Source organism: Bufo bufo, chromosome 1 (assembly GCF_905171765.1).
Source record: "Bufo bufo chromosome 1, aBufBuf1.1, whole genome shotgun sequence".
Classification (NCBI taxonomy): Eukaryota; Metazoa; Chordata; class Amphibia; order Anura; family Bufonidae; genus Bufo; species Bufo bufo.
This window is the reverse complement of record NC_053389.1, coordinates 124,292,763-124,320,059: the sequence shown is the minus strand read 5'-3', so window position 1 is coordinate 124,320,059 and position 27,297 is coordinate 124,292,763. Positions and strand designations below refer to the sequence as shown.

Sequence of the window (27,297 nt, the reverse complement as noted above, 5' to 3'; positions counted from 1 at the left end):
ACAGAAAGTGTCCGCTAAAAATCCACATCCTCTGGATGAACTCAAGGAACACATCACAAACACTATTCCCAGCATCACTGCTGAAGAGCTGCAAGCAGTATCAGCCAACATAATCCGACCTGCCCAAAGATGCATAGACCTGAACGGGGACCAATTTCAGCATCTTTTGTGACTTGTGGGTAGGGTGGCCAGACGTTTGGTTTTTAGGCAGCACAGTCCGGTTTTCTTGCTCCCTGTCTTCTACCCGGCACAGGGCCTGGACAGATGCAGGGATGTCCCCCTTTTCGGCATTGTGCTGTCTGAATGTGAGTTGCTTATCTCACCCCCAGTCAGTCACTAGAGCCCGCAGACTGAGGGTGAGAGAAGCACCCTGGACTGCCCCATCTCACCTTCCGGTCTGAAAGTCCGGGGTGTGGTTTAGCAGTTTGGTGGCGTGGCCGGTGAGGCCCGGCTTTCTGGTGTGAAGTCGGTGGCCACATTACTTGTGGGTAGTTAAAAAAAATATTATAATGATCCACTTGCGCATTTATCTTGTCATACTATCACTGGAGGCGGCCTACTTTTTCGTGGGCCACCCTGTAGCTCTTTACAAGCAGCTCTAGCAACCTAAAGAGACCAAATTGCTAGGCAAGGAAGTGAGGTCAGCAGTTCAGTTGGCTCATAAGTCACGCAGCTGAGCACAGGATCAAAAAGAGAATCAACTCCCACAGTACTGCAGGGAAAAGTCTCTCTAAGGGCCAGGTCACATGACTGATTTTTAAAAACACACTTTAAAAAATCAGCGTGGAATTCACACTTTTTTTCAGTGCAAAAAAACATTTTTTCATGTGGTTTTTTATGCATTTTTTGAGTGAGTCTTTTTTTTAACCAATGGGTTCAATACAAAGCTGATTTTTCAGTTTGACGTTTTTCAAGCAGATCTGTGCCATAAAAGCACGGAAAACGAACAAAAACGCATGAACTTACTTGAAGCAGTTTTTTTCTGCTTCCTATTCATTTCACTCTGCACTCATTCTCCCCAAGATAGGACATGCTGCTTCTCTTTCCATGCTTCTTTTTTTACACATCTAAAAAACAAGCAAGTGCTTGAATGGGAGGCTGTATTGAGGCTTTTTTTTTTTTTTTTTTTAGCAGATTTTGAGGCAGAAACGCTCTAAAATCAGCACCAAAAAACTCTGTCTGAACTGGCCCTTATATACACAAAGGAAGAGACCTTGCAGCTGGGCTGCGGCCTGCAGCATGGGACACAGCAGTCTGGCGGCCGGGCAGAAGCTAGGTGAGTAATGCAATGACTGTGCCCATCCCAGATAGCGGGATGGTGGCGGGCACAGAGCGCCACCCTGACAGCTATACATACTTGTCAGATGTATGACTAGTCTTACCCATAGATAATCGCACAGAATTTACAATTATGAAAAAGTCTGTTCATAGTGAGAACTAATTAACTATGGGGGTCATTTAATATTAGATATACACCAATGTTTGCTTATATTTGTGGCAGATTTGGTCGCAAATGGGGATTTGTAGCCAAATCTGCAACTTTTCCCGCTCACGCCAGTTCTAAAAAAGGGGGCGTGGTGTGGGCAGGGTAGGGGGCGGGCCAACTTGCCCGACTCATTTAGCATTTTCTATGCCTGTTTTAGGCAGAGAAAATAATCTAAGTCTACACCAGCAAGGAAGCTGGGTTAGATTTAGGCCGGCGGTGGATGTGCCTAAGTTATGTAGAGGCTGTTGCAGGAAAATGTAGTGCTATACACCTGACAGATTGTGATCCATTAGAGGACGGATGCACTAGACAGTCATAGGGACAAGAGTACTAAAATTAGTCCTTCACTCCTCATAAATGAAAAAGCAAGACCCCACATTCAATTTTTGCACAGAGACCCTGTACTCTCTTCTTCCCCCCTTGAAGCATTCTCTAAAAAAAATTTTTGCTACTGTTGACTGATTTGACTAGGAGAATGGATAAGGAGCGTGAAGCTGGGTCCTATTCACCTCGAGAGCCATCGTGTTCTGTATATAAATGTGTTCACTATTTTCCAGATTAAATCTGAATGAATGAGATATAGACATAAATTCCCCATAGACATGGAGGTCATAAAAGGGGTCTTGATGTGGTATGAAACATTATTTTGCTACACATTTTGGGGCTTCACCAAAGTCCATAAAAAAAAATTTAAAAAAAGGAAGAACTTTACCTTATTTTTAAGAATAGTCCTGATTGTTCATTTGGAATGTAATAGTTGTGACACTGAATAGGAAGACTTATCCTTTATTATGTGTTACAGGTGACCAGAAGAACTAGGAGACATGCTGCGGATCCTCATAGGAAACAACATAAATTCCGAACATATGTTAAACCAAAAATTGACATACAATACCTACGAGTTGTCTTGCCAGAGAACCCAACCTTGGGGACCCCCAACATATTTTGCATGCTATTACAGCAGTAGCAGATCTTGAAAACACATTTGTCAAGGCTGGACATACTGGATTCAAAATTATCAGTCCATTAGAAGAGGATATCTTACAATAAATTTGAGAAGTAAAACACATACTTTCATTATTTCTTCAACATTTCCCAGATCATCTGGATGGTGGTGACCAACATTTGCCATTTACCCATCATAATTCCAAATTTACATTCTCGGGCATACACAGATTTCATAGGGCCCCACAACAAAACTTATGCTCCACCAAGTTGTACAGTACCTCAAACTCTCCTAGGCAATGTGGAATGCAACTCCCCATATTGCTAACAAATTTAGATAAACTTTTAATAAAATTTTGAAAAAATAAATCATAAAAAAAGTTGCCCTAATTTTCACCCACTTCATTCAAGTTCTTTGTCAGAAAAAGTGGGACAGGTGCTTAATACATGTGGTTCTTATTCTGAACAGCACATTTCTAAATGCATTTTAACATGTTTGTCACCCATGGCATACAGTTCTAGAAGTTTGCCACATGGTAAAATTTCTTAAAAGCAAATAAATTAACAAACAGAAAAATACATAAAAATGTGAACTGATATGTCAAACATATATGACAAAAACCCACATATGGATGCCTAAAATGGTATACACTTGAATAAGTCATTGGCGCATATGTTGAACCGCTGTTGTGACCACTAAATCTATTTTAAAAACATGGTGTGTACAAAGCCTTAGATGGAAGGAACAATTCTTCATGGTATATATGGGTTTGCAGACAACGGGAGAGCGTTAACAAAACTCACAGCTCCCATTAACTTAAAATCATTCTGTGAGCAGAAAGATTTCTTTTTGTTTTATTTTACTTAGCTTTTCATGTATGGCTCTCAAAGGTGTCCAGGCATTAGAAGGGCTCTTTAAACTGTTGTCCATCTTCTGCAACAGATTGTGGCTTCTGAGTCAACTCATGATGTTTCTACTCTTTTTCCTTGCAGTAATAATGAATCTGAGTTATAATTAACCTTTTATTAAGCATTGGCATTGTACAAATGATGAGGGAAGTAAATATGAAACAATACAAAACATGGACAATAAAAAACATAGATAAATTGCTTCACACGTGCACCAAAAATCTTAAAAACTTAAAGGCCCAGTAAAATGATTCATATATCATTCTGCATTTTACCGTTAATAAATTAGACATACCTGATCGTCCTAATATGTGTCCTTATGGACAGTCCACTCATTCAAAAAGGAGTAGGAATGATTAGTGATGAGCGGCAGGGGCAATATTCGAATTCGCGATATTTCGCGAATATTTGGGCGAATATTCGCCATATATTCGAGAATTTGCGAATTCATGATCTCCAGGCACTATTTTCTTGATTGCGAAAATTCGCATAAAATTCGCATAAAATATGCGCATAAAAAATTCGCATGAACTGAAAAATCGAATATTCGCAATTACGAATATATTTAGCGATATTCTAAATATTCGCGAATTCTCGAAGTGCCGATATTCGCGATTAAAATTCGCAATTCGAATATTCGTGATCAACACTAGGAATGATCAAACGGAGTAAGCTTATTAAAAACAAAGCGATCTAAAAAGGGAGTCATTTATTAAGCAGAAATACGCCTATACACAGCTAGTTGCGCCGCATTCTGTGACTTCTCCCCCTCATGCCAGGTCTAAAAAAGTGGGAGTGGTGCGGGCAGGGAAGGGGTTGGACTGGAAAGCCTGTTTCATTTACCATTTTCTACCCCTCTTTTATTTAGAACTGGCAGAGGATCCGCCAAAGTTCTGCAGAGGCCGCCGCCACTTCATAACTTCGGTTGATCCACCGCCAGCTTAGTGGTTTATTAGGACCGGCGTCTAAAACTCCAGTCTTAATAAATGACCCCCAAAAAGTATCTACCTTATGGGCTGTGTTGGCCTAAACAGGACTTGCCATATATATTTACAATCATAGCAACTTGAGCGGAAGGACGGCAGGGTAATGCCACCCTTCTGCCCTGCAACGGATGGGAAAGTGGTGAGAAATAGCAACAGGAGGCACTCCAGCTGTGGTGAAACTATGACTCCCAGCATGCTCCATTCATTTCTATGGCGTTCTGAGAACAGCCAAGCAAGTGTGCATCTTGGGAGTTGTAGTTTTCCCACAGCTGGAGTGCCAAAGGTTAGCCATCACAGGACTAGACCAACCTAAACAAAAAAAAAATTCCTCTGGGGCCCAGCTCTGTGGACCACCTGGTCTAAGCCTAGTATAAATCATATTGTACAGGTCCATTTACAAGTCTTAGCCCCATTATGATTTTTTTAGGGACTCTTAAAGTGGCTTGTGTGCCTCACATGACCATAGTCTTAAGACGGCGTCACTCTTATGTAGCTTTCTTTCTAGAAGGAGATGATGTCTGCTTGGTGGCAGAAGATGTTTCTGATATGTAAAGTGGAGAGACCTTCACTCCTTTCTGTTTTAGTTGCTGATGAAAATCCGACCGGTCTGCAATGATTTTCTATAAAAAGTAAAGAAAAACAAAAGCAATGCCTTTATGTGTCTACAATAATTAGATGGAAATTCCATACTTTTTGGTAACATGAGTTGATACCATATATGACCTCTTTTATTGCAAAAGCAAAAAACCTTGCGGAATGCAATCTATTGTGTGTGTTATATAGACTTACCTAATGTGTGTATGTCAAGACACTTAACCATTAGAAGCATTTCACAGAAAAATCAGGAGCGTGGTGCTACATAGCGCCCAAAAATACATTAAAAAAATGAATACTTGAGAACCTCTTCATTACATCTCTTGTAGATTGGACCAGAAATTAGCATTATGTAGCCACTTTTAGTGGCTATGGAGTCAGATTTTGCCAAAGAGTCAACCAGGTATAAGAAGAAAGCAGAACCTCTGCTCTGCTCTGCTCTGCCCGGCTCTCCCCCTCCTCTCTCCACGATTTCACCTGTTAGGTTTAACTCTGAATTGACCGGAGTGCCTGACCTGAGGGATATTTCCCCAGACAAAATGAGCAGTATTATTTAGAGATGTAGCTTGAAGCTCTTGTCGAACCGTAGGTTCACATTTGCATTAAACTGATCCAGCATAGCCAGATACTGCAGTTCACCGCCGGACCCCATTGACTTGAGGTCTTTTATTGCAAATTTTTTATGATGTATTTTTGAAAGCTATGTAGCACCATGCTCCTGATTTTTCTATAAATGGTTAGGCTACCGCTACACAGCGACACTGGTCAAGCGACAGCTTCGCGACCAGGATCGTAGGGTAGAAGGTTATCCAATAGAAATTAAGGGGATTGCAGCGAGACTAAAAAAAAAAATTCAGCAGTGTTGGGTTTTTTGTGACTTGCACTGCAATCCCATTCATTTCTATGGGATTACCACTACTCTGCAATCCTGGCCTCGACAGCTGTGGTGCAATCAGTGTTGCAGTGTAGCCATACCCTTATTATGCGGCCAACACGGTAAACTTTTGCAGGTATTTTGTGCCTACTTATGTTGGCCCTGCATTCTCTCATTGTCGACCCACCTACAATATGGGGCCACTTAGGCCTCTTTCACATGGGCGTCGCGTGTGAGGGACGGATAGGATGCGGGTGTGTCGCGGGAAAATGCACGATTTTTCCGTGCGAGTGCAAAGCGTTTTAATGCGTTTTGCACGCGCGTGAGAAAAATCGGCATGTTTGGTACACAGACCCGAACCCGGACTTCTTCCCAGAAGTTCGGGTTAGGTGTTGTGTAGATTTTATTATTTCCCCTTATAACATGGTTATAAGGGAAAATAATAGCATTCTTAATACAGAAAAAATAGGGATGGAGGAGTTAAAAAAAAAATATATAAATAATTGAACTCACCTCATCCACTTGTTTGCGCAGCCCGGCTTCTCTTCTGTCTTCTTCGATGACCTGGAGGAAAAGGATCTTTGGTGACGTCACTGCGCTCATCACATGGTCCATCACATGATTCATCACAATGGCGATGGATCATGTGATGGACCATGTGACGAGCGCAGTGACATCACCAAAGGTCCTTTTTCTCCCAGGTCATCAAAGAAGAAGACAGAAGAGAAGCCGGGCTGCGCGAGCAAGTGGATGAGGTGAGCAAAATTTTTTTTTTTAACCCCTCCATCCTTATTTTACTAAGCATTCTGTATTAAGAAGGCTATTATTTTCCCTTCTAACCATGTTATAAGGGAAAATAATAATGATTGGGTCCCCATCCCAATCATCTCCTAGCAACCGTGCGTGAAAATCGCACCGCATCTGCACTTGCTTGTGGATGCTTGCGATTTTCCTGCAGCCCCATTCCCTTCTATGGGGCCTGCTTTGCGTGAAAAACGCACAATATAGAGCATGCTGCGATTTTCACGCAACGCGCAAGTGATGCGTGAAAATCACAGCTCATGTGCACAGCTTCATAGAAATTAATGGGTCCGGATTCAGTGCGGGTGCAATGCGTTCACCTCACGCATTGCACCCGCGTGGAAAACTCGCCCGTGTGAAAGAGGCCTTATAGATTTTTTCCAGAGCCACTTTAAGTTCCCAGTCCACCCCTGACTGTGAACCTACCGTTTCTCATCCATCCAGGATCAGGCCCAGCTCCTCTACTAGTTCTGTCTGCACCAGAATCTGGTCCGGCTCTAAAGCACTATAGCTCCAGCTTGGCAAGACAACCAGTATACATAGAGTTGGGCTGAGTTTTCACGCAGCAGACAGGAGATGATAGTATGCTGCATTAATTTGATGCAAATTGCCAAAGTTCTTGACAAATACAAGTGAATAACATGAAAAATATGTACTTCACCTGTAATTGTCAAGAAATTGTGGCAATTCACTGCTATTTTGCAGCAACACAGCACTTTACCAACCCACACTCCAGCCTTGGATTTCTCTCTCACCTGCTTATTATTGGAATTCTGACTTTTGCGGTTGCAATAAAGCCTTTCATCTAAATACCCTGGCCATATCATAGGAGTTGGTTGTCATTACCTCTGGCACCCAGCATTGCGGCACATGCCCCAGTAGCCCTCCTTTTAGTTACTCCCCTGATCGGGCTAATAGGATAGCGGTCCATGTGATAGACTGGGATGACTCCCATGTTTAGGTAATTAATATATGGCCTGTGATCTGTGAAGCACTGTGGTTCTTTCTGCTGGTACCAGGTAAATTTGGGGTTTTGCATGTCTGGGATTATAAAATCCTTTAATACTATTAATACCAATACTATTGAGTATTTGTTTACATTGACTATTTCACCCCTGTATCTGGTCCTCCCTTGATTAGGCCAAATGTAGCCCCCTCCCCTCGTGGGCACACCTGATTGAGCACTGAGTGGTATAAATCTAAGTTCCTAGGTCTTCCAGACCTTGGTCTTTCCAAATGCAACATCTCTCAAGTGCAACTCTTAAGTGCACATACTGAATTATACCAGAAGGGGACCACAGGTAATTACAGACATAGTTACTGCAAACAATGTTGCAATTTTTCATCTTACTCTTCCCACTTTTCCACAACCTCCTGAAGTATTCCACATCCATTCACCCAGCAAGGAACTATTCATTTCTCCCTCCATCTTACCTTCTCATCTGACAGCTTGCACAAACCTGTTTGACAACATAAAACACTTCCTTCCCAAACACACACAGATACATCATGCCCTCTCTTATTCTCACCTATTAACACTTTCTCTGCTTTTCCTTATTGCTGGTGATATCTCTCCAAATTCAGGCCCCCCTCAGCAAATCCCCACTATCACCTCCATGTCCCACTACAAATCTCCTTCTACAAATTTCTGCAACCCCTTAAACCTAATAACCATTCCTCTGACCCCTGCTCCTTTGGTTCCTCTTGCAGGAGCATTATGAAATGCACGCTCTGTCTGTAACAAACTATCCTACATTCATGAACTTTTTATCTTTCAAAAACTTTCCTTTCTGGGACTCACAGAAACATGGCTGACACCCTCTGACACCTCCTTCCCTGCTGCACTGTCATATAGTGGATTTCAATTCACTCACACCCCCCACCCCGGCTGCAAACATGGTGGAGGAGTTGGTCTTCTCCTATCAGACACCTGCTCCTACAGCCCAACTCCACTGCCACCCTCCATTACGCTCACCTCATTTGAAATACACTCTGTTTGCATCTACTCTCCCTCCAACCTTCAAGTAGCTGTCATTTACCGCCCCCAGCCCCAGCCACCATCTTTCTTGACCACTTTAACACCTGGCTACTACACTTTCTTTCTGCCGACATCCCCACTATCATCATGGGGGACTTCAACATCCCTATTGACACCTGCCACTCGGCCGTCTCTAAACTCCTGTCACTCTCTTCCTCCTTCGGTCTATCACAGTGGTCTTCAGCTCCCACCCACAGAGATGGTCACACTCTGGATCTTATCTTTACCCATCTCTGCTCCCTATCTAACCTTTCTAATAAACCTGTCCCCCTATCCGACCACAACCAACTCACCTTCTCTTCATTAGTCTCTTCTGCTGCTCCCCCGGTCCACACACTAGCACACCCCCCAGGAACCTTAAACATCTGGACTTTCACTTGCTTTCTGATTCTCTTCTCCCACTCTCTACCATCTGTTCCCTCCAAGACCCAGATGCTGCCACCACCCTATATAACACCACAATAAGTACAGCTCTGGACACTGTTGCCCCCCTCACACACAACAAAACCCGAAAAATTTACAGACAACCCTGGCACACCAACCATAGCAAAAAACTCAGACAAGCTTCCAGGGCTGCTGAGCGGCGATGGAAGAAATCCCATTCTAAGGAGAACTTCACCACATACAAGCAATCCTTCCTCATTTTCAAATCCTCACTCACTGATGCAAAACAGGCCTACTTCTCATCTCTCATATCTTCCCTGGCTCACAGCCCTAAACAACTTTTTAACACTTTTAACTCCCTCCTCCGTCCCCCAGCGCCCCCACCCTCTCCTCTCATCTCAGCTGAGGACTTTGCCAAATACTTCAAACAAAAGATAGTCAACATCAGAGAAAGCTTCAGTACACAGTCCCCACGGACCCTCTACACAACAGCTCGGTCCTCTTCTCCCAAAACCCGCTTCTCCACCATTACAGAAGAAAAACTCTCCACTCTAGTCTCCAGATCTCATCTGACTACCTGTGCACTTGACCCAATCCCATCCCACCTCATACCTAACCTCAGTGTGTTTATCCCAGCCCTAACTCATCTCTTCAACCTAGCACTAACCTCTGGTGTCTTCCACTCTGTTTTTAAACATGCTACCATTACACCCATCCTCAAAAAGCCTTCACTTGACCCATCTGCTTTGTCCAGTTATCACACCATATCACTTCTTCCGTATGCCTCAAAGCTACTTGAACAACATGTCCATTCAGAACTGTCCTCTCACCTCTCCTCCTGCTCCCTCTTTGACCGCCTACAATCTTGCTTCCAACCCCACCACTTGACCGTGACTGCCCTTACCAAAGTCATCAATGACCTACTAACAGCCAAAACCAAGAAACAATACTCTGTCCTCCTTCTCCTTGACCTGTCCTCTGTCTTTGACACTGTTAACCACTCCCTTCTGTTGCAAACTCTCTCATCTCTTGGCATCACTGACCTGGCCCTCTCCTGGATCACATAATACCTCACAGAACGGACATTTTGTGTCTCCCACTCTCGCACCACCTCCTCGTCTCATTCCCTCTCTGTTGGTGTCCCGCAAGGCTCTGTCCTAGGACCCCTGCTCATCTCTATCTACACTTTTGGCCTGGGATAGCTCATATAGTCCCATGGCTTTCAGTATCACTCTTATGCTGACGACACACAAATCTACCTCTCTGGTCTAGACATCACCACCTTACTATCAAGAATCCCACAATGTCTATCTTCTATATCATCCTACTTCGCCTTTCGCTTTCTAAAACTTAACATGGATAAAACAGAATTCATCATCTTTCCCCCATCTTGCTCAACCCCCCCAACAGACCTATCTATCATGATCCATGGCTGCACACCATTCCCGGTCAACCAAGTCCACTGCCTTGGAGTGACTTTGGATTCTGCCCTTTCCTTCCGACCGCACATCCAAGCCCTTTCCACCACCTGCCGCCTCCAACTCAAAAACATCTCCCGCATCCGCGCTTTCCTTAACTTTGAATCTGTGAAAATGCTTGTACATGCCCTTATCATCTCCCGCCCAGACTACTGCAACACTCTCCTCTGTGGCCTTCCATCTAGCACTCTCGCACCCCTCCAATCTATCCTCAACTCTGCTGCCCGACTAATCCACCTCTCACCCTATTACTCCTCTGCCTCTCCCCTCTGCCAATCCCTTCACTGGCTCCCCATTGCCCAGCGAATTCACTTCAAAGTACTAACAAATGCATACAAGGCCGTCCATAACCTGTCCCCTCCCTACATCTCTGAGCTACTTTCCCGATACATCCCCACACGCACTCTCCGATCCTCACAAGACCTCCTTCTCTCCTCTCATTACCTCTTCCCACAATCGCCTCCAAGATTTCTCCTGCACATCCCCACACTCTGGAACTCGCTACCCCAACATATCAGACTCTCCCCTACAGTGGAATCCTTCAAAAGAAACCTGAAAACCCACCTCTTCAGACAAGCCAACAACCAGTGACCCTGCTACCTCTATACCGCCATGACCAACTTCACCCGCACCTACTGTGTCCTTCTCCCATACCATGTAGATTTTAAGCCCTCACGGGCAGGGCCCTCTCTCATTCTGTACCAGTTTGTAACTCGTTTTGTTTATGATTAGTGCAATTGTTTGTATTATGTATGTATACCCCTTCTCATATGTACAGCGCTATGGAATGAATGGCGCTTAATAATAAATAATAATAATAATAATAAAAGCCAAAACAATTCAGTTTCTGGCTGCAGGGCTGACTACAGCTGAACGACTGAATAAAATGAATATTTCACATTCCTGGTAGTCACCTTTTGGCAGACACCTGTCAACAGTTTTATATTACCGATGGCCACTGATATAACAAAGCGAACATTTCATTCACATTTCCAATTGTACGACAATAACCCCGTGAGCTTGGCTATACGAGTAATGAGTAAGGGTATACGCCCGTGCCTCCCTGCCAGTACACAATTGTGGGGGATTTTAATGAGGGCAATGTGTGTGACTATTCAGGGCCAGAGCACCGAGGAGGCCCAGTTTGCCCTCATAAATTTTTTTCCCCTAAAAGCAGTGCTTCACATGAGAAAGTACAGCAAAGAGCAGCGCAGGGGCTGTGAGACTGATGGGTAGCTGAGCATTTAATGTCTTCAGTGCAACCAGCCAATGAGAGGCTGATTCAGAGGTATCTAAGCTGCTGTGCCTGCAACTCAGCGGTCCCTGCATACCTCACCTGTTTGGCCTGTCGAAGATGGCTCATGGTTGGCCACCTGGTCCTCTGTATCTCTCTCTATCTCACTCGCACCAAGCAGCAAATGTCTCCTGGCCTCTCCAGCCAGTAGGTAAGATATATATTGTCTTTATGCATAAAATTATATATAATTTTACACACACACTGTATGTATATATTACTCATCATATGTGAGTGCATCCTTGAGTGTGGTAAGTGCATCCTTGAGTGTGGTGAGTGTGCGTATGAGTCCACCCATGTATGTGCTCAATGTGTATATGAGTGCATTCATTTATGTTGTGAACATGTGTACTGTATGAGCACGTCTTTGTGTGGTAAGTGTGTGTATGAGTGTGTTCATGTGTGGGGTGAGCATGTATGAGTGTGTCCTTGTGTGGTAAGTGTATATATGAGCACGTCCCTGTGTGTGGTGAGTGTGTATTAGTGCGTCCTTGTGTGGTAAGTTAAGTGTGTGTATGAGTGCCTCCATGTGTGTGGTGAGTGTGTATGAGTGCGTCCTTGTATTGTAGGTGTGTGTATGAGTGCCTCTGTATGTGTGGTGAGTGTATGAGTGTGGCCTTGTGTAGTAGGTGTGTGTATGAGTATCTCAGTGTGTGGTAAGTGTGTGTATGAGTACCTCCGTATGTGGTAAGTGTGTATGAGTGCCTCCATGTGAGGTAGCTGTGTTTATGAGTGCCTGTGTGTGTGGTAAGTGTGTATATGAGTACCTCAGTGTGTGGTAAGTGTGTGTATGAGTGCCTTCGTGTGTGGTGAGTGTGTATGCGTGTGTCCTTGTAAGTGTGTGTGTGAGTGCCTCCATGTGAGGTAGGTGTGTGTATGAGTACCTCCGTGTGTATATGAGTGCCTTTATGTGTGGTGAGTGTGCATGAGTGTGTCCTTGTGTAGTAGGCGTGTGTAGGAGTACCTCCGTGTGTAGTGAGCGTGTATGAGTGCTTCCTTGTGTAGTAGGTTTGTGTATGAGTGCCTCCGTGTGAGGTGAGTGTGTATGAGTGTGTCCTTGTTTGGTAAGTGTATGTATTAGTGCCTCCGTGTGTGGTAAGTGTGTGTATGAGTGTGTTCTTGTGTGGTAGGCGTGTGTAGGAGTACCTCCGTGTGTGGTGAGTGTGTCCTTGCGTGGTAGGTGTATCTATGAGCACATATATTTGTGTGGTGAGTGTGTGAGGGTGTAGTATTAACAAACAGCACAAAGAAATATTGAGCTGTTTGTTTACTAGAAAGAGTTCATCAGACTCTTCCTCCTTCTGTCCCACTCAGCACTGATTGATGACTGGGGCTATATTAGACGTCTTTCACACCAGCGTTAATGATATTCATTAGAGGAGCAGAAAAAGGAAAATAACGGAAGTGACGGAGTCGGCACATAGCTGACACAAATGGAGCCAAACAGATCCCATTGACTGGTTTCTGTCCAGGAGAATGCTTTTCAGCTTGTATACAGATGTGACCATCAGTAAATGCAGATAGGGGTGGTCCTTATGAATGCAGACTCTTAACCTGGGGTCCACTGTATATTTTCTATTAAATGGCACTGTATTTATAACTTGGGGTAGCTTCAATATGCAGCACCTTTTAGGTGTGCCTTATGCATCAAAACTATCTAAAACTCTGGATATTTTTATCGCCCACAGTAAGCAATCAGGTGTCAGCTTTCGTCTCTTAAAATGATCTGGTAAAATGGAAGCTGTACTGTGATTGGCTGCTTTTGACAACAAATACAGTTAGTTAAATCTGCCCCATTTTGATGACCTATGGACTAAATAGAGTTTAACTAGATTTACCCTTTTACTAAGCCTGCATTAGGACAACATTCCAAAAATATCCCCTTCACACTGTGACCAGCTAATCCTTTAGTGCTGATCACTGAGCTTGGTTCTGGTACATTATCTATGTATTAAGCTTGGCTCTGGTACCATATCTACATACAGTCCTGATCAAAAGTTTATGACCACTTGAAAAATTGCAAAAAATCATATTTAGCATGGCTGGATCTTAACAAGGTTCCAAGTAGAGCTTCAACATGCAGCAAGAAGAAATGGGAGTGAGACAAAACATTTTTTGAGCATTCAATTTAATGGAAACAACGATTAAACTGAAACAGGCTGTTTTTCAGCTGATCCAAATTTTAGGACCACATGCCTTTAAAAGGCCAAATATGTGCAAAGATGTGTATTCATTGTCATTTTCTGTCAGGTAGTCACACGTTGTGATGGCAAAGGCAAAAAAACTCTCCCTTTTTAAACGTGGTCGGGTTGTTGAACTGCATAAGCAGGGTCTCTCACAGCGCGCCATCGCTGCTGAGGTGGGACGCAGTAAGACAGTCATTTGGAAGTTCTTAAATGATCCTGAGGGTTATGGAACAAAAAAGTCAAGTGGAAGACCCCAAAAAATTTCCTCAGCACTGAGCCGGAGGATCCAATTGGCTGTCCGTCAAGACATTGGACGATCCTCGACCCAAATTAAGGCCCTTACTGGTGCTGACTGCAGCCCCATAACCATCAGATGCATCTGAGACTAAAGGGCTTCAAAAACAAAAAACGTCTTCAAAGACCTTGTCTCCTTGAACGCTACAGAACTGCTCGTTTGGAGTTTGCAAGAGAGCACCAAACATGGGACATTCAAAAGTGGAAGAAAGTTTTATTCTCTGATGAGAAAAAAATGTAACCTTGATGGTCCTGATGGTTTCCAACGTTACTGGCATGACAAGCAGATCCCACCTGAGATGTTTTCTACGCGCCACAATGGAGGGGGCGCCATAATGGTCTGGGGTGCTTTTTCCTTCAGTGGAACAATGGAGCTTCAGGAAGTGCAGGGGCGTCAAACGGCCGCTGGCTATGTCCAGATGTTGCAGAGAGCATTTCTCATGACTGAGGGCCCTCGTCTGTGTGGTAACAACTGGGTTTTTCAACAGGAGAAAGCAACAGTACACAATTCCCGCAGGACAAGGGACTTCTTCCAGGAGAATAACATCACTCTTTTGGCCCATCCTGCGTGTTCCCCTGATCTAAATGCAATTGAGAACCTTTGGGGATGGATGGCAAGGGAAGTTTACAAAAATGGACAACAGTTCCAGACAGTAGATGGCCTTTGTGCGGCCGTCTTCACCACTTGGAGAAATGTTCCCACTCACTTCATGGAAACACTTGCATCAAGCATGCCGAAACAAATTTTGGAAGTGATAAACAATAACGGCGGAGCTACTCATTACTGAGTTCATGTTTGGAAGTTGGATTTCTGTTTTGGGGGGGGGGGGGGGGCTTCGTTTTTTTTTGGAGGTGTGGTCCTAAACTTTTGATCAGGTGAAAAACAGCCTGTTTCAGTTTATTCGTTGTTTCCATTAAATTGAATGCTCAAAAAATGTTTTGTCTCACTCCCATTTCTTCTTGTTGCATGTTGAAGCTCTACTTGAAACCTTGTTAAGATCCAGCCATGCTAAATATGATTTTTTGCCATTTTTCAAGTGGTCTTAAACTTTTGATCAGGACTGTATTAAGCTTGGTTCTGGTATTGTATCTATTAAGCTTGGTCCTGGTACCTTATCTATGTATTATGCTTGGTTATTGTGACGGACCCCCAGTATTCAGGAAGAGTATGTCCGCCTCTGTATTCTTCCTTACTCAGGAGATATTGCAAACCACTGGTCTTTAGCTCCCAGTTTTCCCCAGTCACTGGTCGAGACTCGGTGTAGGTGAAATAAAGTCTGCTTTATTGAGCAACTGCACAAACTTATGTACAGAAAGTGATCAGATGAAACTGTAATCCCATCACATCCCCCTTCTCCTCCCCAGATATTCTGTCTGCTCTGCACCAGACCACAGGGGTCCACCTGCTAAAATAGCTGCAGACAGTCCTAGCAGGAGCCTTGCCAAAATGTCATTGTCCTGAGCTCTTTCAGAGTACAATGGGAGATAACGAAGGGGAAGGGTGCTGACAGTCTTTTGATAACAAGTTACACAGTATAACATAATTACACATATCCAACACCAATACACATTTAACTCAAACTGATGACCATGTCATCACATAGCTCTCCCAAGTTAAAGGATGACAGACCCTGTGAGACCCTCTATGGTTCCACTTGGGGATGTCCATGTTAGTCACCCTTCCAGTTCTGTTTGGCAAGATAGTCCATCAGCATTCGCATTGTGTTTCCCAGGCCAGTCTTAGATTGTGAAAGTGAACGGCTTTAGGGAAAGGCTCCACTGCAACACCCGTCCATGTGCCCCGGACACCCGGTTCAACCAAACAAGGGGGATCTCCAAAATCCTAGGTCCGTAGTCGCTAGGAAGGAGGCTGGCCCTCAGGCTTCTCCAGCAGCCCCAGTGACGGTTCAGTCTGTCACAGTTATGGTCCTATATCTATGTATTAAACTTGGTTCTGTTACCATATCTATGCATTAAGCCTGGTTCTGTTACCATAGCTACATATTAAGCTTGGTCCTGGTACCGTATCTATGCATTAAGCCTGGTTCTGTCACCATATCTATGTATTAAGCTTGGTCCTGGTACCGTATCTATGCATTAAGCCTGGTTCTGTTATCATATCTACATATTAAGCTTGGTCCTGGTACCGTATCTATGCATTAAGCCTGGTTCTGTTATCATATCTACATATTAAGCTTGGTCCTGGTACTGTATCTATGCAGTAAGCCTGGTTCTGTCACCATATCTATGTATTAAGCTTGGTCCTGGTACCATATCTATGTGTTAAGCTTGGTTCTGTTAACTATTGTGTGGGGAATGGGTGGGGGTTCTATGACAAGCGTGGAATAGCCTCAGGAGGGGGGTTGCGGAGAAGTTACTTGGGTGGGAAGAGGGGATTCATAAATCTGCTATGGGGCCCATTTTTCCCAATTTTGCATAACTCAGAGTGCAATGAAAATCTTTTTTGGACAACTGACGCACAATAAATTTATGACTCCCTCCTCCCCCAACCTCTTCAAAAAATAAGGAGTTGCTTCCATTCATTCTTGAGAGGTAGGGTATCCTCTCCTTTGGGTTGGTAGCACCATACCATAGGTAATTAGGAGTGAGCCACCACCACAGCTGTTTTCCATTGCTTCCATTCATGTCTGTGTTCAGCTCAGGGGCGGACATACCGCCTGTGTAGCCGATTCAGCTGCACAGGGGCCCAGCGTGGAAGGGAGCCCATTCTAAACCATGATATACTTGTGTGGCCGCTGCCACAATTCAGTGGCACAGCGGTTGCAACTTGTGATGGGGCCCCTCAACCAAGGGGGCCCACAGGGTCCCCTTTGGCAGTAGTGCACTGCTAATTAACGTATTTCACTTTATAAGATGCAGTGCGGTGAGGTCGGAGTATCTGATATGGGGGTCTGAGCATCTGATATGAGGGTCATTTTTCAATTTTCCATGTCAATATCAATCTGACCACTGATTCTAATAATAGGCTGACAATTTTTGTACAGTGGAGATCATGGTACAGCAGTCATCTCATTATTATCATAGGAAGTATTAAAATGACAGCTAACACCTCTGTATCTGTAGCACACGATCCACCATTCACCATTAGGCAATATTACAGCTTTTCTACTCTTTCCTGATCTCTGCACAGACCACAGAGCATTGCTTACAAACTCTCTCATAGAAGTCAATGAGTCAGCTCCTGTCCATGGTGTCTATAGTCCATTTGGCTGCTGAAAAGCATATCCCTAAATAGGAATTTTTGATATATTACTCCACAGACAGACTGATAGGGAACTGAGATTGTGAGCCCCACTGATGTCAATGTCTGTAAATATAAGTGCATAAAATAAAATAAAAGGTCTAGTGGGCAATGTGAAAACTGTACAATTTTTGAATAAATAAAAAAAAGACAGTGACATGAAAACACCTAAAATTCTAAAAACAAAATATATGTTTTTACATAAAACTTGGTTTAGACAATAGGTCAGTTTGTGATGACACATTCAGCATGCAGACCAGCACCCTCTTACCTGCATGGTTTCCAGGATTTCATTATCTGAGATTACTACCTGTGGACCCTTGAATCCGGGGGCCATGTATGCAGCCTGGATTATCTTACTGCGCAGTCGTTCATACTGAAATGCAAAAACATAGTAATAAGTATAAACTAGTATGGACTGGAACTAGATGTGTGACTAGACTACTGTATCCTGCTTATACCGTAACTGTACGCCAGTAGACAGTACACTGTACACTTCACACATTCATATAAAGTGGTGTAACTGTTTTCTATGCAAGTAATTTATGACCTAAACAAAGTTTTGCCTGAATATTTTAATCCTTAAGAAGCTAAAAAGACAAAAAATATATATATTCTGCTGATATAGGACAGGTTTAGAGCACCACCTTGTGGTCTAAATTTGAGTTGCAGTAACCTGCATAGAGGGCTTGTACACACAATAGCTTGCAAACCACCAGAGGTGTAGCCAGGCATGGGATTCAGCCAATTCATTACAGTTCTCCAGATCCGGTTGTTAAAATTACAACTGGATTGGAGAACCGTGTTACCGGCTGAGTCCCGATCCTGTGCTCTGGTGGTGGCAGGGCAGCTGGAGATGTTCATTTCAATTGCTTTGCGCACCATTGATAGTTTAGCTCCTTAGCAATGGTGGATTATAATAGGGGCGTTTGGGTCAGCAGCCCCGGGCCCGGCATCGCTGTGGGGGCCAACGCCGACCCAAACGCCCACATACTGCGGCGGGGCATGGGAGCACATAGTTCCCTGCCCCTCCGCCGATCACCGCCATAGGCTTCAGGCCTGGTAGGTGTTTGTTTTTTTTATTGTGAAGCAAACAACAAATAGGACAAAATAACATAAAAAGTCAATGTGCATAACTATTCACCCCCCTAAAGTCAATACTTTGTAGAGCCACCTTTTGCGGCAATCACAGCTCCAAGTCGCTTTGGATAAGTCTCTATGAGCTTGCCACATCTTACCACTGGGATTTGTGCCCATTCCTCCTTGCAAAACTGCTCCAGCTCCTTCAGGTTGGATGGTTTGCACTTGTGAACAGCAATCTTTAAGTCTGACCACAGATTTTCTATTGGATTGAGATCTGGGCTGTGACTAGGCCATTCCAACACATTTATATATTTCCCCTTAAACCACTCAAGTGTTGCTTTAGCAGTGTGTTTGGGGTCATTGTCCTGCGTACGGCTTATTGTCGTCCTATGTACAGATACTCCAGTCTCTGCTGTGGAACTCTGCAGCTCCTCCAGGGTTACCTTAGGTCTCTGTGCTGCCTCTCTGATTAATGCCCTCCTTGCCCAGTCCGTGAGTTTTGGTGGGTGGCCGTCTCTTGGCAGGTTTGCTGGTGTGCCATGTTCTTTTAATTTGATTATGATAGATTTGATGGTGCTCCTGGGGATCATCAAAGATTTGGATTTTTTTTATAACCTAACCCTGACTTGTACTTCTCAACAACATTATCCATTACTTGTTTGGAGAGTTCCTTTGTCTTCATGGCAGTGTTTGGTTAGTGATGCCTCTTGCTTAGGTGTTGCAGCCTCTGGGGCCTTTCAAAAAAGGTGTGTATATGTAATGACAGATCATGTGACACTTAGATTGCACACAGGTGGACATCATTTCACTAATTGTGTGACTTCTGAAGGTAATTGGTTGCACCAGAGCTTTTTATGGGCTTCCTAACAAAGGGGGTGAATATATACGCACATGCCAATTTTCTGTTTTCTATTTCTAAACAATAGTTTTATTTATATATTTTTCTCATTTCACTTCACCAACTTAGACTATTGTGTTCTGATCCATCACAAAAAAATTCAGATTAACAAAACATTAAACTTAAGGCTGTAATGTAACAAAATACGAAGAAAGTCAAGGGAGGTGAATACTTTTGCAAGGCACTGTATGTATGTGTACCATGTATATGGTGTATTTATGTGTATGTGTGTTGCATATATATGCTGGGTTCACTATATAGGCACTATTATTCATAGAGGCATTTTAGGGGCATTATTACTACTAGGGGACTATTTTTTCAGCAGTATAGTATTTGAGGGGATTGGAGAGCACAGTGGACACAGTATTGAGAGGTTGCAGGAGGGCAGTTGGTGTTGATAAGGTGCGGAAGATGATGGAAAAGTGAGGAATCTAATATGTCTGTGTGGCAAACTCTGCAGAGACAAGACATGGCTGAAAGAAGTTATCACGACAGTCTTGACCGAATGGAGAAGATGGGGAAAGAGAACATCTACATGATGAGGTACTGAATGTAAGAAGTGAGTGAGTGCTGTCATGGTGGTTTGGCTTGAATGGAGAAGAATGGACAAAGAACGTCTACATCAGAGAAGACATCACTTTATGTAAGAGATCCGTGGTCCTGTATTCGCCTGTATGACCAGGAAGCATACTAACTGATGAGACTGTGCTGTGGCCCAAGTCTCGCCTCTACAGTCCTCTCCTCCATATCTTAAAGGGATTCTGTCAGCTTCTTCAATCTGTAAGCAATGCCAGTGCAATGTATATCCATCTAACATCATTTCAACCATACCTTGTTTAACTTTATCTGTACTTTCAAACAGAAAATATACTTTATTCTGTATGCAAATAAGGTCCAAAGTGCCTGTCAAGGCAATGGTTTCAAGAGCCCAGGACCGCCTCCTCCAAGTGCCCAAGCCCGCCTCTTGCAAGAATCCTCTTCATCTCTCGCATTACCTTCCCTTTCTTTCCATTCCACCTCTCTTCTTAGACATTACTATTTCCCTTCAACTACACCCACGTCAGCTTGTGTCTCACTGAAAACTCACGCAGGTGTAGAACGTGAATCTGCCTTTCCTGCAGAGGGCATTGGACTCACTGCAGGTATAGCGCATGCACTGCTCCTCTGAAGCTGCGGGACCAGAGACCGAGATAATGCCAAGCCCATGGTGACCCTACATTTATTAAAGGAAATGTGTTATCAGAAAATTAACTATTGTTTAACACCTCCTGGACCTCCTCTGTCCGGTCTTTAAAAATGTAGCTACGCTATAACGCCGATCTCAGACATTTAACCCCCAGATGCCATGGTATCTGAGGTTGCTTTCCTCAGGAGTGCTGTATTCCCAAGGTCTGAATGGCTTTCCCTTGCTGAGATTGGGGAAGCCGTTTGTTCATGTTAATAGCCTGGGTCTCACTGAAATTTGCTATACACTACAGGTGGCAGGGCTCCACAATAAAATAGCACATTGTACAGTCAGGTCCATATGCAAACTGTTGTAATTCCTACACCGTTCACCCGATTTGGATGTAAATACCCTCAAATTAAAGCTGACAGTCTGCAGTTAAAGCACATCTTGTTCATTTCATTTCAAATCCATGGTGGTGGTGTATAGAGCCATAAATTTTAGAATTGTGTCGATGTCCCAATATTTATGGACCTGACTGTAGCTCTTGGAATCCCATAATTTGTGACCATTTTCTGTCAGCCCATGTTAAACACATTTGCATTTACTCCAATCTTGCGTATTAGTGCAGAAAGAAGGAACAGGATTGTAACCAAGTGCATAACACAATGTTGCCAACATGGCCTCTCCACTGCATCTCCTATATTTCCTCTAGTTTGAGAAAGTTACATTCTACACCAAGGTTCATGGTGAGATGACCTTTTTCTAATATGAAGCTCTACATGTCAAAATGATAGATGATGACTTTTACCTTGGTCTGCAACGTCTCCAAAGCCACCTTGACATGTTGCTCAGAAGAAGCCAAGTCCTCTGCCTTGCTCTTGATCTGACTTGTCTCCCCCTCTTGCTTCTTCACTTCTGTCTGATATTTGCTTATCTCTTTCTGCAGTCTTTGAACTTCACTCTTTAATTCGGCAATCATCTCGTTCCTCCTCATCACCTCGGATTTGAGTTCACACATCATCTGCAATGTAATGTATATTCAGAACTAGGCTACACCGTCCTGATATCGAACTGTCAAACTTGGTACCAAGGCTTCTAGTCTTAGATCTTGCCTGTTATTAGGACACTTCAGGTTCGTATATTCTCCTGTCCTGTTATGAAAGACCATACACTACATGTAATAGTTTATCTTCTCTGCATTTATTAAACGTGTGGCCCACTTACAAGAGACTGTTAGGATCCCCACCAAAAATCTGTTCATTAGGGATTGTGGACAACCCCTTTAAGTACAAAGGAATCCCTTTATTGAAAGAATAATCAGTGAGATGAAGTTAGAGACCCCGACTTCCTGCACATCATACATGATACCTCTCTAAGACTGCAGTTCTCCTGTTCCAAGGAAGCCATCATCTCTTCATGTTTTCTTTCTTCTCGCAAACTTGAAAACTTAAATAAGAACATAAAGATACATTAATAAGCCATGGCAATGCTTACACCATGTCAGTATAGAATAGGAAACTATGGGGGTCTATGCAGGATCATAATACTGAAACCATGTGGGGGTAGACAAGCCCCCTTCCACATAATGTAACAAAACTATGATTACAGAAATATACATACAGTGGGAAAAAATAAGACAAAGATAAATCATTTCAGAACATTTTCCACCTTTAATATGACCTATAAACTGTACAACTCAATTGAAAAACAAACTGAAATCTTTTAGGTGGCGGGAAAAAAAATATATATAATAATGTGGTTGCATAAGTGTGCACACCCTCTTATAACTGGGGATGTAGCTGTGTTCAGAATTAAGCAATCACATTCAAAATCATGTTAAATAGGAGTCAGCATACACCTGCCATCATTTAAAGTGCCTCTGATTAACCCCAAATAAAGTTCAGCTGCTCTAGTTGGTCTTTCCTGAAATTTTCTTAGTCGCATCCCACAGCAAAAGCCATGGTCCACAGAGAGCTTCCAAAACATCAGAGGGATCTGATTGTTAAAAGGTATCAGTGAGGAGAAGGGTACAAAATAATTTCCAAGGCATTAGATATACCATGGAACACAGTGAAGACAGTCGTCATCAAGTGGAGAAAATATGGCACAACAGTGACATTACCAAGAACTGGATGTCCCTCCAAAATTGATTAAAAGACGAGAAGAAAACTGGTCTGGGAGGCTACCAAGAGGCCTACAGCAACATTAAAGGAGCTGCAGGAATATTTGGCAAGTACTGGCTGTGTGGTACATGTGACAACAATCTCCCGTATTCTTCATATGTCTGGGCTATAGGGTAGAGTGGCAAAACGAAAGCCTTTTCTCGCGAAGAAAAACATCCAAGCCATCTGAAGTCTCCCAAAAGCATGTGGGAAAAGGTGTTATGGTCTGATGAAACCAAGGTTGAACTTTTTGGCCATAATTCCAAAAATGTTTGGCGCAAAAACAACACTGCACGTCACCAAAAGAACACCATACCCACAGTGAAGCATGGTGGTGGTAGCATCATGCTTTGGGGCTGGTTTTCTTCAGCTGGAACTGGGGCCTTAGTTAAGCTAGAGGAAATTATGAACAGTTCCAAATACCAGTCAATATTGGCACAAAACCTTCAGGCTTCTGCTAGAAAGCTGAACATGAAGAGGAACTTCATCTTTCAGCATGACAACGACCCAAAGCATACATCCAAATCAACAAAGGAATGGCTTCACCAGAAGATTAAAGTTTTGGAATGGCCCAGCCAGAGCCCAGACCTGAATCCGATTGAAAATCTGTGGGGTGATCTGAAGAGGGCTGTGCACAGGAGATGCCCTCGCAATCTGACAGATTTTGAGTGTTTTTGCAAAGAAGAGTTGGCAAATCTTGCCAAGTCAAAATGTGCCATGCTGATAGACTCATACCCAAAAAGACTGAGTGCTGTAATAAAATCAAAAGGTGCTTCAACAAAGTATTAGTTTAAGGGTGTGCAAACTTATGCAACCACATTATTTTGTTTTTATATTTTTTTCTTCCCTCTACCTAAAAGATTTCAGTTTGTTTTTCATATGAGTTGTACAGTTTATAGGTCACATTAAAGGTGGAAAAGTTCTGAAATGATTTATCTTTATCTCATTTTTTTACATCACAGAAACCTGACATTTTAACAGGGGTGTGTAGACTTTTTATATCCACTGTACCTAATTGTCCATGGACCTTGTATGTTCGTAGAACACATTGGGGAGATTTATCATGAGGGGAATTTGTTAAGTCAGTTTTGCAAGATTCTGTGTTGCTGTCGTTTGCGCCAACTATATCAAATGTTGCATGATGTTTGACAAATAACGTGCATCATAAAGGGTTTATCCAAGACAGAATACTTACCTGGTCCCCGACCTCGGTTTATTCTCGGATCACTCCACAGCTGTCTTTGCATCTCCCCTGCCTGCAGAAAATAGCATCCATTGACAGATGAGGTGCAGCCAACAGCAGGCCTCGGTGGTGACCTGCCCCTTTGCATCACGTGGTGCAGGTCAAGGGGCAGGTCACCGCCGTGGCCTGCTATCGGCTGCACCCACTCTGTCGACTTCATTTAAGTCTAACACTTCTGTCTTTAGATGTTACTCCATTTTCTATGCCACTCAGTCACTCCTTTACTGAAGCCGGATAATTTTTGTGACTTTTTAAAAAGTCTCAGTTGATAAATTTGTCAGCAAATTTTACCTATGACACTGGCAGACCTATTACATGTGCACTTGGCACCTGAAGGCATCTGGTCCCATGTTCATATGTACCCGCATTGCTGAGAAAAATTAAGTTTTAATGTATGCAAATGAGGCTCTGCAACTGACACATCCACTGCACTTTGACTGACAGGACTAGTCGTAATGATGTTTTCACTGCTTGGCCCTGTCAATCAAAGTGGAGAGGATGCAACAGATGCAGAGAGAGAGCTGGGCCTATAGGTGTAATGGCAAAGCCCCTGTTTCTCCTAGAGGCCTTATTTGCATATATTAAAATAAATTTTTTCTCAGTAATGCGGCCACATTTGAACATGGCACCAACACAGATGCCTTCAGCTGCCAAGTGCACATGTAACAGGTCAGCCAGCGTCATAGGTACAAATCTGCTGACAGATGCCCTTTAACCACCTCCCGTCCGCCCGTTGACTATAAACGTCCGGGAGGTGGTTCTCTATCTCTGAATGGACGTTTCTGAATGTCCATTCAGAGGTCGCAGCTGCACGCTAATCGTGCAGCTGCAGATCGGGTTGCCCGCTGTCAGTGACAGCAGGGCAACCCTTAGAGAAGGCAGGGACAGTTCCCAGGTGTCCCTGCCTTCTAGATCTCTGTATACACAGCGCTCACCGAGCGCTGTGTATACAGAGCAGGAAGCGCAAATGCGCTTCCTGTTCTGGCCCGGCGGTCTTGTGACCGCTGGTGCCGGGAGAGTGCAGGAGTTGTCGCGTCTTTCACAGACCTCGATCAGTCCTGCACTGAGGCTGTACAGCGCTGTATTGCGCAGTACAGCCTCTCTGGGGGGTGTATTTCCCCTGTAACTGGGGCTACTATGTCAGCCCCAGTTACAGGAGAAATCAATAGTGAAAAAAAAAAGTGAAGTTAAATGTCCCCCAGAGGTCTTGTATGACCTTATGGGGGACGAAAAGTGTAAAATAAAAAAATAAAGTGTTAAAATAAAATAAAAAATAAAACGTTTCACATGTAAAAAAGAAAAATTCCCCAAATAAGGAATTAAAAAAAAAAATTTAAAATAGAAAAAAAATAATAAAATAGACATATTTGGTATTGTCGCGTCCGTTATGGTCAGCTCTATAAATATATCTCATGATCCACCCAGTCCAATAAACACCATAAAAAATAAAGTGTGTAAAAACAAAAGCCATTTTTGTCACCTTACATCACAAAAAAAGCAACACCAAGTGATCAAAAAGGCGTATGTCCCACAAAATGGAACCAATAAAACCATCACCTCATCCCGCAAAAAGTTGGCCCCTACATAAGAAAGTTGCTAAAAAAAATTATAGCTCTCAGAACATGGACACATTAAAATGCTATTATTGTGTAAAACTTAAATAAATAAGAAAAAGTATACATATTAGGTATCACCACGTCCGTAACGATCTGCTGTATAAAAATGTCACATGACCTAAACCCTCAGGGGAACGCTGTAAAAAGAAATAAATAAAAACAACAAATTTTCACCTTGCCCCATAAAGTGTTATAATGAATGATCAAAAAATCATATGTACCCCAAAATAGTACCAATAAAACTGGCACCTTATCCCCTAGTTTCCAAAATGGGGTCACTTTTTTGGGGGATTTTTTACTGTAAGGGTGCATCAGGGGGGCTTCAAATGGGACATGGCATCTAAAAACCAGTTCAGCAAAATCTGCCTTCTAAAAACCATGTGGCGCTCCTTTTCTTCTGCGCCCTGCCGTGTGCCCTTACATCCGTTTATGACCACATGTGGGGTGTTTCTGTAAACCGCAGAATCAGGGTAATAAATATTGAGTTTTGTTTGGCTGTTAACCCACGATGTGTTAAAGAAAAAAATGGATTAAAATGTAAAATCTGCCAAAAAAGTGAAATTAAAAAATTTGATCTCCATTTCCCTTTAATTCTTGTGTAACGCCTAAACATAGAAACATAGAATGTGTCGGCAGATAAGAACCATTTGGCCCATCTAGTCTGCCCAATATACTGAATACTATGGATAGCCCCTGGCCCTATCTTATATGAAGGATGGCCTTATGCCTATCCCATGCATGCTTAAACTCCTTCACTGTATTTGCAGCTACCACTTCTACAGGAAGGCTATTCCATGCATCCACTACTCTCTCAGTAAAGTAATACTTCCTGATATTACTTTTAAACCTTTGCCCCTCTAATTTAAAACTATGTCCTCTTGTAGTAGTTTTTCTTCTTTTAAATACTCTTTTACCTTGTTGATTCCCTTTATGTATTTAAACGTTTCTATCATATCCCCTCTGTCTTGTCTTTCTTCCAAGCTATACATGTTAAGGGTTAAAGTTTGTAAAATCAGTTTTTAGTAACTTGAGGGGTGTAGTTTCTACAATGGGGTCATTTATGGGGGGTATCCACTATGTAAGCCCCACAAAGTGACTTCAGACCTGAACTGGTCCTTAAAAAGTGGGTTTTGGCAATTTTCTTAAAAATTTGAAGAATTTCTTCTAAAATTCTAAGCCTTCTAACGTCCTAAAAAAATAAAATGACATTTCCAAAATGATGCCAACATAAAGTAGACATATGGGGAATGTTAAGTAATAAATATTTTATGAGGTATCACTTTCTGTTTTAAAAGCAGAGAAATTGAAATTTTTAAAATTTGAGAATTTTTTCATAAATAAAGGTGAAATATATTGACTCAAATTTGTGACTATCATGAAGTACAATGTGTTACAAGAAAACAAATCTCTGAATGGCTTGGATAAGTAAAAGCGTTCCAAAGTTATTACCACATAAAGTGAGATATGTCTGATTTGCAAAATTAGGCCTGGTCAGGAAGGGGGCAAATGGCCCATATGTGAAGTGGTTAAAACAGTCTACTCACACTCACTCTCTCAAACTGCAGTGAATGGTGTAAAAAAAAAAAAGCTAAATGT

The 27,297-nt window shown here is 42.9% G+C and overlaps 1 protein-coding gene across 3 annotated transcripts in view; it reads right to left on the bottom strand.

Annotated features, from left to right (window-relative positions):
• Nucleotides 1–976: 976 nt before the first annotated feature.
• Nucleotides 977–27,297, bottom strand: part of CCDC27 (coiled-coil domain containing 27) — a 76,244-nt gene continuing 49,923 nt past the window's right edge. For 2 of the 3 annotated variants that reach the window (XM_040429247.1, XM_040429256.1), the window contains exons 9-12: nucleotides 22,049–22,126; nucleotides 21,489–21,701; nucleotides 17,803–17,907; nucleotides 4,258–4,946 (exon numbers count right to left, since the gene is read on the bottom strand). In XM_040429247.1, the coding sequence (XP_040285181.1) occupies nucleotides 4,812–4,946; nucleotides 17,803–17,907; nucleotides 21,489–21,701; nucleotides 22,049–22,126 (531 nt within the window). In that variant the 3' untranslated portion in view covers nucleotides 4,258–4,811. Of the gene's footprint in view, nucleotides 1,068–4,257; nucleotides 4,947–17,802; nucleotides 17,908–21,488; nucleotides 21,702–22,048; nucleotides 22,127–27,297 lie in introns of those variants that run through there. The other variant, XM_040429266.1, reaches the window with a different exon arrangement.